The sequence below is a fragment of the Orbicella franksi genome, chromosome 12 (genome assembly GCF_964199315.1).
Source record: "Orbicella franksi chromosome 12, jaOrbFran1.1, whole genome shotgun sequence".
In the NCBI taxonomy this organism is placed as follows: domain Eukaryota; kingdom Metazoa; phylum Cnidaria; class Anthozoa; order Scleractinia; family Merulinidae; genus Orbicella; species Orbicella franksi.
The window spans coordinates 13,011,518-13,024,875 of record NC_138156.1 but is presented as its reverse complement, the minus strand read 5'-3'; the positions used below and the strand labels follow the sequence as shown (position 1 = coordinate 13,024,875).

Below are 13,358 nucleotides of genomic sequence, written 5' to 3'. Positions count from 1 at the left end.
GAGTTACTTTTCATTTCTCCTTTATTGGCTTTTTCAATGATTGACACGGTTTGCAGTTAGTATTTATTTCATTGACAAGGAATTATTAATTATCTTTTAGCAATTTAACATATCTTGTATTACACTCACTAGTTTTACCTAATCACGTAATTGGGGAAATTCTCAAAATATAATTTTAAGTAGGATCATGCCAGCACAGTAAAAATATTTGCTTTATAATAATTTGTGTCTTAATTCAAATAATTTAATTGTCCCTGCCCCTTTCCTCCTCCAATACAAACAGTTATTTATATTACAAAAATTTCAAGTAAAGAGTAGTTATATATGATAATGTATGACCGGACATTTGACTGAGATCTGTTGGGAATAATTGTTGCCCCTTGCCTGCAAAATTTGTTTTATGTCCAGCAGATGAAATCATACTTTCCTTCGTTCTCCAAAATACAAAACCCTTGGGTAAGTCAAATGATAATTGTGTTGCCAAAATTTATTTGTTGAATAACTAAATAAAAAACAAAGCCACAAATTTTGTCTTTGAGTCATGAATGTGAACTCCTTGGTTCTTAAGGAGAATCTGAAATAAATATTGCATATATCAGTGACATCGCCCTTTTGACTGTCCAATAAAGTTTATTTTAATTACTTTGGCATTCATGTAATCAGACCCTTTCAAGACAAAAGCGATCTCAAAAATTAATAATAACACCAGACCTCTTATTGAGCCAACGTACCAGTAATTAAACTAAGGTACAGGATTATATTTGGAAATTTAAGAATAGTAATTCTGTCCATTATTCTATGAGAAACAAAGAAGTAAAGATTGTTCAAAGCATTTGTCAGCAATTTCACACTTTGAATTTAACAAGGTTATAGTTCTCAGGGCTCAAAAAAAAAAAGCCGCCCAGTCATCTGGGACAGGTAAATATTCCTGCCTGCCCTTTCATGATTGGCAAGGGCTTGGGTAAGTCCTTTACAAACTAAATCAAAAAAGAGCAACCTGAGACTTTTTGAGAGCTACATGTTATTGTCTAAAGGGCAAGCTGGAATTCAAGTTTTTTTTTCAAGCCTTGGTTCTGTCATGCTACATTTTGTAATTCCTACTTTGTTAACTACAAGTAAACCCTGAAAAACGTAAACTGACAACCACGCTATTGATTCATGTGTACCAAAGAAAGTCGAGATACCAAACAGAGATTATTTCAGTGCATTACTTACGAAAAACCACAATTTTTCATGCAAAAAATGTTAAGTTGGCTTGACAGAAACCAAGCACTTTGGTTTCATTCAATATAAACAATAGTTAAATGTGACTTAAAAAAATCTTCAGAAGTTAACTTGCTTATGATTGTGCAGGTCTGTTCTGGTACTTGAAGTCACTTAACCACATGGCATTTCTGGTACACCTATTGTCTTACTAACTTTCTGTTTTAAAACAAACAAAAGTGTTGTCATGTTTCCAGCAAACAGTGTGAAAAACACTACACTCAGGGCCAGCACCTGCAGGTTAAGCAAATCAAAACAGAATACATGTACATTAGACCCAAAAATACAAGGATTTGGAAATCTTCAGCAGGGTTAAGGTTATCTTAGGAGGTGTTTTGGAAAGTGCTCAGCTGATACTCACAAATCTTTGGAAGGGTTCAGGTGATCTTTGGGAATTTTCAGAAAACATCTAGTAAGTATCTTCAGCTATCTTGAAGTTCAGAACACCTTGGGTGAACTTCAACTGCCTTTGAAATACCTCAGATAACTGTCGGAAGTGTCTTTGTACTGAATTCAGAAATCTTAGTTGTAATTTGCACTCAAATTAAAACTTTGCACTCATGTTACACCTCTTCACTGATGTTACACTTAAACTTCACTGCTTTTAGCCATCAGAATCAAGCAATTTTTCAGTTCTTCAGATAATGTTATTGCGATTCCCATAACATCTCTTTCCTCTGCTCAATATTGTTAGCTTGTGTGCAGGAGTAGTGTCAGTGATGACGGTGCATCAGCATTTACTGTTATTCAATTACTCACAGATTTGTAAATTAAATCAAATTAAAATTACCTGCCACTCAGTGCAATCAGGGTGGAAGGACAGTCTGTATAATGTGTAAGCATTGTACAGCTGGAACAACTGTTGAATGTAAAGAAAACACGTGGCCTACTTGCAATTGGCTGGCAGTTGTAACTGCATAATGACAACAATTTTTAAGGATCATGTAGACAAAAGCTGGCAGACAGTTGGAAAAATCACCATATATTTGCCAAAAACGTCTACAGGTTGAAGAGTAACTTTTCAATTTACTTTCCTTCTGTCTAGAGATGCCAAAAGACATGCTAGCATTTACCAGTCAAAATATATATTTTATCTAGTTGACATTGACACACAAGATACTGAAAGAACTTCCTAACATGGGATCTTAAAAAAGTTTATCTGCCTCAAAAGAATTATTTAAATAGACTCAAAAGGCAAAAATTAATGGCCTAAAATAATTATTATGTATGGAATTTCCACAAAATCTCACAAACTTTGCCTGTTCAAAAACTGCCCACCTGCCTGGAGGAAAGTTAATTTTTCTTCTTCTAATAATTATTAATTCAAACTCCACCGTTTCGATTGTAAAACAACAAAAAAAACCCAGTGTACTTGCATGCCCCCTTCTGTTACCAGTATTATTATACACTGCAGTCACCATCTGTCTTCTCATTGGCTAAAAGCCTACAGCTAATTCTGGGAAACAGCGCAATCCAACAGATTATTCACTAATCTGCCAGCAGATTAGTGAATAATCTGTAGGTTGCGCACACAATGCATGATTTCCAAGAGCAATACCAAGTTCACGTAAGACCATGGCTTGTTGAAAATATACTGTGTTCAGTGTGATAATGCGTTTGTCGTTATTTTCTTTAAAACAATGTATAATAAAACAATTATTAGATTTCGTTTTTGTGATATCTGAAATAATCACGGTCTCGGTTAGTGTTATCAGCCTTAGCCTTCGGCTTTGGCTGATAACACTTACCTCTACCTTGATTATTCCAGATATCACAAAAGCCTCATCCAATAATTGTTTATAATCTGCACAATGCTTGCAAGTGCTTGCAGCCTTATATCATTCATTGCCAAAGCATAGTGTACAATACTTTTAACACTTACGTAACCCACAATGAGAAAGGGTATGACAAACCCAAGTCCTCTCCACATCCAGCTGTGAAATCCCTCTGCAAGCATTTATAACTACCTTTAGTTGCTTGCTTTGACAACAAGAGAACATTAAACAATTGATCTCTATGACAAAAGATTGCTTGCAATGTAGCAAACTTGCAATTTTGCATATTTTTTCAAAATCATATTAATTAAAATTTGTGCAATTATATTAATATTAGTGCATTTACAAAGCTAGACTCCAGCCACAAAAAACATTTCCAAATGGAATGAAAACAGACTGAGTCACATACATTAAAAAGTACATTGATCAGTAAATGCAAGCATAAAAGAACAGTTTGCTTTGAAGGGCTAGTAGATTTATCAAGCTACTCAATAAGTCTTACCAGTGGCTGTCAATTTAGTCCTTTGGTTTTTGAATTTGTAGGTATCTTTGAGGGTGTGTTTCAAACATGAAATGATGAAATGGCACTATAGGGTAAGAGTCAATGTGGAATACAAGTATCTGTTAGGGATATCCCTTACAATTATTGAGAGCTACTCACTGTCAAGTCATTGACATTTAGGTTAATCTGAGTGCTATTTAATTGGCTTACCAAAGCACTAGCTACTTAGGCTAACCATAGTTTCATTTCATCATTTTGCCATTTCATGTTTTAAACACTCCTTACTTCAGACAAAGGCTCAAAGCCTGAGTTCTGGTAAAATGGCAACTGTTTAATACTGAAATATACATTAAAACAATAGCCAGGCACCAACCTCGAGTTACATCCATGCTGTTGCTAATACCCAGTGCTCTCAGACGATAAAGAACTCCAGACTGATATCTGAACTGCAGCAGCTGAACAAAGCCTGGATATACAAAAATATTACCTGTTAATCAGTGATTATCTTCCAACTGAAACGTATTTATAGTCCGTGCCCTTTTATTTAAGGACAGTGTTTAATGGAAGCTGTCCATAAAAGGGCCATTTTATTTTATTAATGGAAGGTGTCTGTTTATGTTAATTATAAACTCTCTTTCATGTCATCACCACGCATGTAGCAACCAGTGTATGCACAAACACAACATCAAGAGATTTGCTTCAAAGTAAGAGACACAGCACAATAACTGTTTGACTGTCTTTTCCTAAACAAGCACAGTGATCCCCACTTTTTAATGTGCACATTGATTTAAGCTTAATGTACATACTTACTTAGGTACAGAGAAAAATAGAAGAACTGTCCTCTAAACATCTGATACACTCTTCCATCTGGCCTGAATGGACGTAAAAATACTCTTAGGCAAGATTAATCATAAATTAGGTAAAGGACAAAGTTTCTGTAGCATGAAGCAACTATATGTGGGAATAAGCCACTGACATTTGATATATGAAATACTCTAGCATGGCTTTGAGGCTTTCAAGACAAACTTCAATTTATTTTAATTGGTGATGTTTTGGGAAGGTTGTGTGTAATACCATCAAATATACAATGGTCTTCCTGTATTCTGATTGACTGTATTTTCTACTGCATGGTATAAAGAAACTTACCAAATGAGAAGAAAGCCTGATAAAAGGATGGACAGGTAGTGATGAGTCACCCACCAGCCCTTTATCCTAATATGTAATAAAACATATATAAAAATAATTATAACAAATAATAAAACACAGAAAACGATAGTTAAACACTTTTTAATTTAAATTATAGAAATGTTAGATAGAGATACCAACAAAAAATTGTCCTGTTTTCAGTGTCACATACAGGGATGATGGTACAGGAATATCCAATATCATGGATGCATTTGTAAGACATTTAAGTTGGTAGCATAATGAACATTTTACCCTACAACGGTACTAAAAGGCTGCCGCACACTAGCTGATTTTTTGTTGTAGAACTGCAGAGTTTTTGTCCGGGTCAAATCGGGTTAAAATTATTTTGTTGGGCTGCACACTAGCCAATTTTTTGTCGTGACTTAACCACGTTGAGGCTTGGGGCTGAGTCATCCAAAATCAAGATGGTGCCTATTCCACTGATGTGACTCTTGTGACATTTCCTAATTGGTTAAGGCATGTGCGAGCCCTGACAAATTGTCTTGGTCCACTTCACACTAGCCGACAAGGCCTGAAAAGACGTCTTGAGATCTAGCACTGCTGGATATTTCCCAACAAGCCCAGATCTTGTCGAAGACTTGTCTGAATTCACCACACACTAGCTGACAGTCAAATGAAGATTTTTTGTTGGCCAACAAAAAATTGGCTAGTGTGCGGCGGCCTTGAAGCAATAGAAACAATTTTTTTATTCTTGTGATGTCCTAGCCTCCTATACAGAATGATGCTCTATGGGCTCATCACACAATCATGGAGGGAAGAAGATTGCATGACAAGCCCAAAGAGCATCTGTAAAGGAGGCTAGTGATGTCCAAGAAAGTTACACTACAGGCAAAATAATGAGCAAAATGACCCGATTAATACCGTGAGCCATTGGCAATCAAAATATGTTCCTGCAGAGTTAGTGTACTGTAGTACCACAACAACATGGCATGGAACAGGGCATCTGCTAGCCTACAAGACATAAAACCAATAGAGCCCTAGAACCATGATTATCCAACTTCTCTAATCAGTGATAAGATGGGATAATATCCATTCAGGGAAAGAAGCATTACTCCCACTCTGATCATGCAACAGAAACCAAGAGTTAAATGCTGCACTTCATTACTTGGCACTCAGCCCTGGTCTGTAGGATTGGAACAGGGGGGTTGGGGTGAAGTCTGCATACGAACCAAGTGGCCCATCAGGCTGGAGTTTATCCTGGTTCTGTAGCATGAAGCAACTAGGAGTATTTCTACTTCCCCCTGGATGGGATACCGGTACTAGTCCATTGCAGGGTTACCCCCAGCATTAAGTTTCCCCTCATTAGAGTACAAAAAGTGTGCTTGTAAGACAATAAAAAAGATTATTTACTGACAGCTATCTTTATATTTTTAGCACCCAGTGGTAAGTTTTTCCCATCACCATTGCACCTCTCATGGTGACCACACAGAACAAAGAAACACCATCTGCACAATTAAGTACACTGAATAATAAATTAATACTCAATCAAACAGAAAAGTGCTAAATTTATGGTCTGAGATCATGATTAATGTTTACATAAACAAACTGTCATCAGCTATTGACTATTATTAATTGACAGTACAATCCAAGCGAAAAGTATTATTTTTGTGTCAAAAAACATAGTTACAGTTTTCTACACACTCCAAATAAACAACAACAAATTCAATTCATCAGCACTTATTTTTGCAGGTTTCACCAACCATCATGAAACAATTTTAATGTTTAGGAAACTGCTGACTTTGGAAATAATCAAAATGTTACATGATAAAACAAAGTAAGCAGTAGAATTTCAAGAATTAGTTAATTAAATACCTGTAGTTGAAGATATACAAGTTTAGGATGGTAAACACCATACTGATAACTGTCATTTTAAATTTAAACCTCTCATAGTCATTTTTGTATTCCATCCTGAAAAATAAACACATTGCTATCACTTTCATTTGTAACTTCTAATCTATTTCTGAAGGATAAATACACTGTTAGCAAAATTAATATGAATAATTAATAAATTATAATTTAAATGCTAATTATTAGTTGTTAATCAATTACTTATTATAAATATTTATTTATTAATACCCAACATTTTTACAACCCAATTTGCTTGAAATAGTTGTGTACTCAAGGCTGTGCTCTAGAAGTGCCTTGGTGTCACAGGCAACTAATTTTTGCCTTCGGGTGACTGCAAAAACTTACCTTTTTCACATAAACTTAAGTGCTGGCACCCAGGATTTCATGGTTAGGAACTTTTGGGTGCCTCATAATTTTTCTTAGCCCACAGCCTTGGCACTTGTCTATACTTCAAGCAAATCAGCAACTCATGCAAGTTTTTAATGTAAGACCATGCGGTCAGGCTATTCAAAAGACAGAACAATGAGTACAACAACAAAACTACATATTAATTATTTCAACAGATAGTTTAGTGCTGTGCTGTGCTTATTGTTGTGTAATTTGAATACTGATCATGTTGTCTTCAGTATCACTAAATCAAGTCACATAAAATCCTACAACTAGCCACTTACTTTGAATTATAGAGTGAGACATTGATATTCCCTAAGCACAGCTTGAGGAATAACCTGCAAAGAAAGAAAGACTAGTTATTTCTTTAAATACTGATTAGTTACCACCTGCAATAAAGCAGTGTCCTTTAGACTGACATACTGTAAAACCAAAACTAAATAACATCTGGCCTATCACAGCAAAATTATCAAAAATAATGTAATAATCAATCACAACATGTAGCAAAAATCACACAATAGGTGTCGAGCATGGGAAGATCAAATATTAATTAATATTATTTTATTAGCAAGTCACCATATTGGTTTTAAATATTACTTTATAAAGTTTTTACTATATAAACTGGGGTGTTTTACATTAGGATTTCCTGCTTTGTGAAAAGTCGTAATTGAATAAAATAAAGATAATTTCCCAGTGATGATACTGATGGCATAACTTGTGATATCATTTTTGACCCCTCAACTGAAATTTGTTGTAGTCTGTGGCAATCTTCGATTATCTTCTGAAATCTTCGGTCATCTTTGGAAAATGTCTGGAAATGTTCGTGTGGCCTTTGGACAAGTTTTAGAGAATCTTTGGAAATCTTCAAAAAGCAGTCAGAAATCTTCAGAAAATTGTTGAAAAGCCGTTCTTAGTACATGTACATCTAGGTTTAGGTAATAAACAAAATAATGCATGGTTGGTTATAGATATGGAATATATCTTCTCCTGGTCAACTTTATATCTCCCTCATTCACTGTGCTCGCTTGTGAGATATTGAATAGCCCTTATGCACAATGACATCAGACAAGCAGATTTCACAACCAACCCTCATTTTTAAATTGCAAATTGCAAATTTTATCATGGGCAAATTCCCAAAGCAGCAAAGATGAAAAGAATAGCTTCATGAAAACAGCATGGAGATGCCAGAGGTTTGAGAAAATTTCTCGCAAACGAGGCTTGGTGGTGAATGTTTAGCATGTGAGATGATCATGCATACGGCCTATAGAACACTCGAAGAGACATTCCATATCTGTGCGCATACATGTATGTATTTTTCTTTATTTGACATGATCACTTGCAAAATCAAGAAACTGAATGTTTGCTTTGATTACTGGTAGTTAGATTGCATTACTAATAACTATGAGTCCCTGGAACCAATCAGAGTCCTAGCTGCCAACAAACAAATGTCAACCAACCTATATTACAATGACTGTGATTTCTGTGATTATTTTTTGTTGTTATTGTTTTGTTGAAAGTTAAGTTGGATAAGATAGAGAAATTATGAGTTAAATTCAAATATTTAAACACTTACCCTGGTTGCGAAGGAAAGCTAGTTTCAAAATCCTTTATTCTTCTTTCCAACTCAGTTATCTTCAACTGAAGTTTTCGAATGTGAGCTTTCTGTTCCTCACTTAATGATCCATTCCTAAACCTGTGTATATTAACAAAATCACATAACTTTATGTCCACCAGAGGCAAGACAAGGGAAAAACACAAGCCAGACTAGGGAAAAGACCATGTGATAAGTAAAGGTGCTATAATTAAAATAAATCAACTAGACCATATTTTGGACCTTAGAGTATCCACTACTTCTGTAAAGCTTAATTCTTTAAGTCTTCTTGGTGCTGAAATGGACCTCAGCAGGGCATACATTTTACTACCCCTCAAAATAAGTATGATCAGTTTACACTTCTCCGATGAAACACTGTTTGCTTTGAAGAACAGTTTGAGTTCTTCCACATAATTATTTTCCAGTCACTGCTTGGTGTAAATTCCACCATGTTTACCCCAAATATGATGGACGCACCACAATACTTGGCTGCCCTGACACTCCTGGTCAGGGTATCTGACATCTCATTGCCCTTTGCTGTGTTTATTTCTCTTTAATACTATGTTGTTTCAAGTTAGAACACAACACAAACCAGAAATTTGTTTGAGCAAAACTGATTAAAAAGAAAATTATAGCGCTGTAGAATCTTTACTTATAATGTGGGAGTGACCCTGGCCTGGGTAATTGTGTTGTGTTCTTAGGCAAGAAACGTATTAACTCTCACAATACCTCTCTCCACCCAGGACGGTGTACATGTATACATTGTTAACAAAGTTAACTTTGTCTAATGCCTGGTATAACCCTGCAATAGACTAGCACGATCCCACCCAGGTGGGAGTACAACTACTCCTCATCACGTCGTGCTTTAGAATCTGGAGATAAGTGCACCAGCTTGATCAGGGCCACTGGGCTTGAATGTAAACTTTTAATAATTATGTTCTGGTACCTACATACCTGTAGTAATAATCACATCTTTATAAACAGATACATCCTCTAACAGGACACTAACATCTAGTCCCAACCAACTTTGTAGATATTAGTTTCCCTCTAACAAACACCTCTTGCAAATGAACATAGAATCCTTAGCATGATTGCCGAGGTCCAATTTTGAATCTTCACAGCAAAACGAAATCTAGCTCTCCCATAAGCAAGTGCTTGTTCCTGTATACAGTTGTACAAGGTTTAAGTGTCTAATGAGGCCTTATTTGACTACAGGCATGAGGAGATGTAATGAAAATAGTGATGATAAATATCTAAACTTAGACCAGAACATGTGGATAGGTTGAGCCATGGAAGGAAAGTTGTGAAAATGCAGTAACATAAAAGGGGTTAACATACCGTTTCAGTGATTCCTGAAAGTCTCTGAGTTTTCTTCTCTGCTGGGTTACGGCAGAAACACAGGATTTTTGACTGGAATGAAATTCATCCATTTTCTGCTGATAGTCTTGAAATTTTGTTTGCTAAAAATCACCAAGACAGAGAAACGAATGAAAGACTGGATATACATTTAAGATTCAAATATGTACACAAAAGTAAATGTTCTCTATATTTCATGGGAGTGTTCAGTATAAAAGTAGTGCATCTAGACTTTCAGGGACAAAAAAGACATCTGGGTTCCTGAAGTAAAGATATAAGCCTACAAGGCTATATTAAAAGAGTACCAGTGTCTGATAAAAGTTTTGGTCCCTTGATTCAGGTGTCACTTTTTCATCCAAAAAGTGGTGGTCTGAATTCCCTGCCTGGGTCCTCTCCTTAATCTGAGGACATAACTTATCATTAAGTTAACATAATGGGTGCTTAATTCCATTTATAACAGAGCAACGGGTCAGAGACCATTGGGAATTATCGAGGTAAATGGAACAACATTTTCTGATCAAACTGGACCAAGAAGAATGGCTCTTACCATTATTTATAATTCCTTTTGCGAATTCTCTACATAAGTGAAATCTACTGAAGAGAAGCAGGTCACTGAACCAGTTTGTCAAAATGGGACAGCAAATTTTGGTTGGACCGGTCTGACCAATCAGAGTGGGCCACCTCCAGAGGTGGTCCTGAATAGTCTGGTTAGACCGAACTGAAACAGACCTCTCCATTTGACTTTTGAATTTTTGACATAATGGAAAGCAACCAATATGTCATTAAAGAAAAGAAAAAATGTAATAGAGCCCAGTCTTTTATTCTCCTTGAAAATCAGAAGGTATGCAGAATTTGATCTGCTTTGTGAAATAAAATTGATCTTTTCGTCAGAGACAGACCCAACCTGCAGTTGTCAAATGTCAAAATGTCAAATGTTGTTGTTTATAGTGGTCAATGTGCTCAGCTACACCTAGCTAGTTCACAGGCATGCCACTTTAAATGAAGGAAACAAATGTATCAACTAAATGTAATAGGCTTAAAAATCCCAACCGGCGGGATACAAGCATGACTGAGGAGCTGAACTAGGGTCTACCGAGAAACAACTCCAGCTAAGTGGTCAGAGCGGGACTTGAACCCGCGACCTCCAGCTTTCAAGTCCGGCACCCAAACCACTCAGTCACGCTGCCTCCTGCTGGCAAGCTCTACACTCAAAAGAAAGATAAAATTCGATACAAGTGTAGGGGTATGGTAACCTTCACAGATCCTGGCCTTAGAAAGATATTAAATGTTACACGGATGCTATGAGATGCTATACCACGGGCTAGTTTAGTATTTAGTTGATATAGAAATTTCTTCTAATCAATTATATATAGTTTTGAAGGAGGGGGACATGGGGGGGGGGTTCTGAACACCCCAACACCGCAAAGAAATTAACAAACACCACATCATCGCAAGAAAAGTCAACAAAACACTGTCACTGCCACTCATATTTTTAGCGCCATGATTCGTTCATCTACACTTAAAACAATACTTTTACACCTCAACAATTTTCCACAAAATAAACACATTACAACGCTTTTCATTGTGCATGTGTCGATACTGCTGATGCGGATGAAGAAAAAAGAGAGAAGCCTCGAGAGATGGCCTTTACCCCAGATCCCTCTCTTCTTTTACATGTACCTTGCTCACTTTTCTTGGTGTATAAACTCACAGACTGAAGCCCTATCTTGACTGGAAGTATTGCTTTCCGGAGCTAGCTGCGTTTGTGTTTGATATCAATAATCGTTTGAAAAAATAGAAGGTCAAGAAAGTCGCAGGACCTGGGAGTGGGTATAGACCGGTATCAGAATGACCTCTAGACAAAGCTGAATAGCAAAAGGAAAAAAGAAAAGTAAACGTGTGTAATTTACAAAGCTTCCTTAGCTTAGAAAGCCTTCTTTCTCCCCTGCTGACACGACATCTGAATATATTTTGTTGCCGGTAGTTTTCGCCACGTTTTCATTTCTTGCGTAGAAAATAGCTGTCAATAAAAATGCAGTCAATAATACATCATATTCGGCCTTGGCGTTTCCAGAATTTCCAGGATTGTTTCTGTCCTCGCTCCTCCACGTGTCTACTAAACACTGAGCTCCGGGTGGCAGAGGTCGATTGTCAAGTTACGTATAAATAAAAACAGCTTCGGATTGGCAGCCAAAGCATGTTGAAGATTGACTAGAAAGTGATGGTCTGTATTTTGTTACAAATTGTTAACGTCAGTGGTACGTGTTTGTCATAAATTAGCATGGATTAACGAAATTTACATGCTAAAGTTAGGTCAAATTTAGGTTTGAGAATGGTAAATCAAAAACCCCCAGCACTGCAAACAATTTCATTTCACCGAACACCGCAGCATGAAAAACACAAACATCGCACACCGTAGGTTTTGAGATCACTGCAACACCGCAAGTTGAGATTTTATTCACCACATCACTGCATTAAAAAAAACATCAACACCGCAACACCACAAATCCCCATGTCCCCCTCTTGAAGTAACTAGATTCTAATAAGATTGGTGAACAGGAAAAGGGGGAATAAAGATGGAGAACTGCTCAGGACTTCTAAAACTTAGATATGGTTCAATATATTTTTTTCAATTTTTGTGAACAACATTATTGCTTTTCTCAACTTAAAAAGCACCAATACGGAAACAGTCATCCTGGACAAATTTAAGCTTAAGTGTTTAAAATGCATCCTAAGACCTAATCCCTAGTTGAAATTTTTCCTGACGTGAGAAATATTTAATATCTTGCAAGGTATTACTCATTTCATTAAAATACGCAAAAACATTAACTGATATCTCAGAGAGCATCATAAATAACTACTTAAAGTGAAATGGACAAACTTAACACATTGGTACTTTCTTTTCGATGAAGATCGACATATATATAAAGGATTTTGTAATTCATTAAGATGCCTCTGTGTGTTAACATGTGGCGATAAACCTTTTGCAGCAAACTGAAAATCAATCACAGGCGGATGACAGCAAAACAAAACCGTTCTTGTGTGGTTACCGAACAAAGGCGCGAGGTAATTAAAATAATCGTTTATGCATGGAGAGCGCTTTTCTTGTCCGTGCGGGTATACGTTACACCGCGCTAGCCACGGTACTTACTAGTGTCAAATGATCAAAATCGATCATAAATACTGTAACAATGACATAAAAATTTTAAAACCTTGAACTTCTGTGTTTCCTGTTCCAAGACTTGCCATTCTTCTTCCCATTCTTGAAGGCTTGAAATCTCGGCAATGGCCGCCATTATGGACTTGCAGCCACTGCATTCTCGCCCCAGTTTTTCCTTCGCCAAACGACGTTGCGTGATGTAAAAAATATCCGACGTGACTTACGTGACGGTTCCAAACATTTATAAAAGTAAATTTAATTGACAAGTTG

The 13,358-nt window shown here is 36.5% G+C and overlaps 1 protein-coding gene across 1 annotated transcript; it reads right to left on the bottom strand.

Moving 5' to 3' along the window:
• Positions 1 to 192: 192 nt before the first annotated feature.
• Positions 193 to 13,288, bottom strand: LOC145463968 (transmembrane protein 120B-like). The gene is made up of 12 exons (XM_081447766.1): positions 13,141 to 13,288; positions 9,911 to 10,032; positions 8,555 to 8,674; positions 7,266 to 7,319; positions 6,559 to 6,654; positions 5,608 to 5,697; positions 4,687 to 4,752; positions 4,351 to 4,412; positions 3,914 to 4,006; positions 3,146 to 3,210; positions 2,054 to 2,122; positions 193 to 1,497 (listed from the first exon to the last, which is right to left on the bottom strand). The coding sequence occupies exons 1-12, from the start codon at positions 13,222 to 13,224 to the stop codon at positions 1,378 to 1,380; spliced, it is 1,041 nt and encodes a 346-aa protein (XP_081303892.1). The 5' UTR covers positions 13,225 to 13,288; the 3' UTR covers positions 193 to 1,377.
• Positions 13,289 to 13,358: the final 70 nt, after the last annotated feature.

Coding starts and splice junctions, on each gene's coding strand:
- LOC145463968 (XM_081447766.1), bottom strand. CDS start 13,224: ATGGCGGCCATTGCCGAGATTTCAAGCCTTCAAGAATGGGAAGAAGAA. Junction 8,675..9,910: donor TTTCAGGAATCACTGAAACG/GTATGTTAACCC, acceptor TAATATACACAG/GTTTAGGAATGGATCATTAA. Junction 5,698..6,558: donor TTGTATATCTTCAACTACAG/GTATTTAATTAA, acceptor TATGTCTTGTAG/GCTAGCAGATGCCCTGTTCC.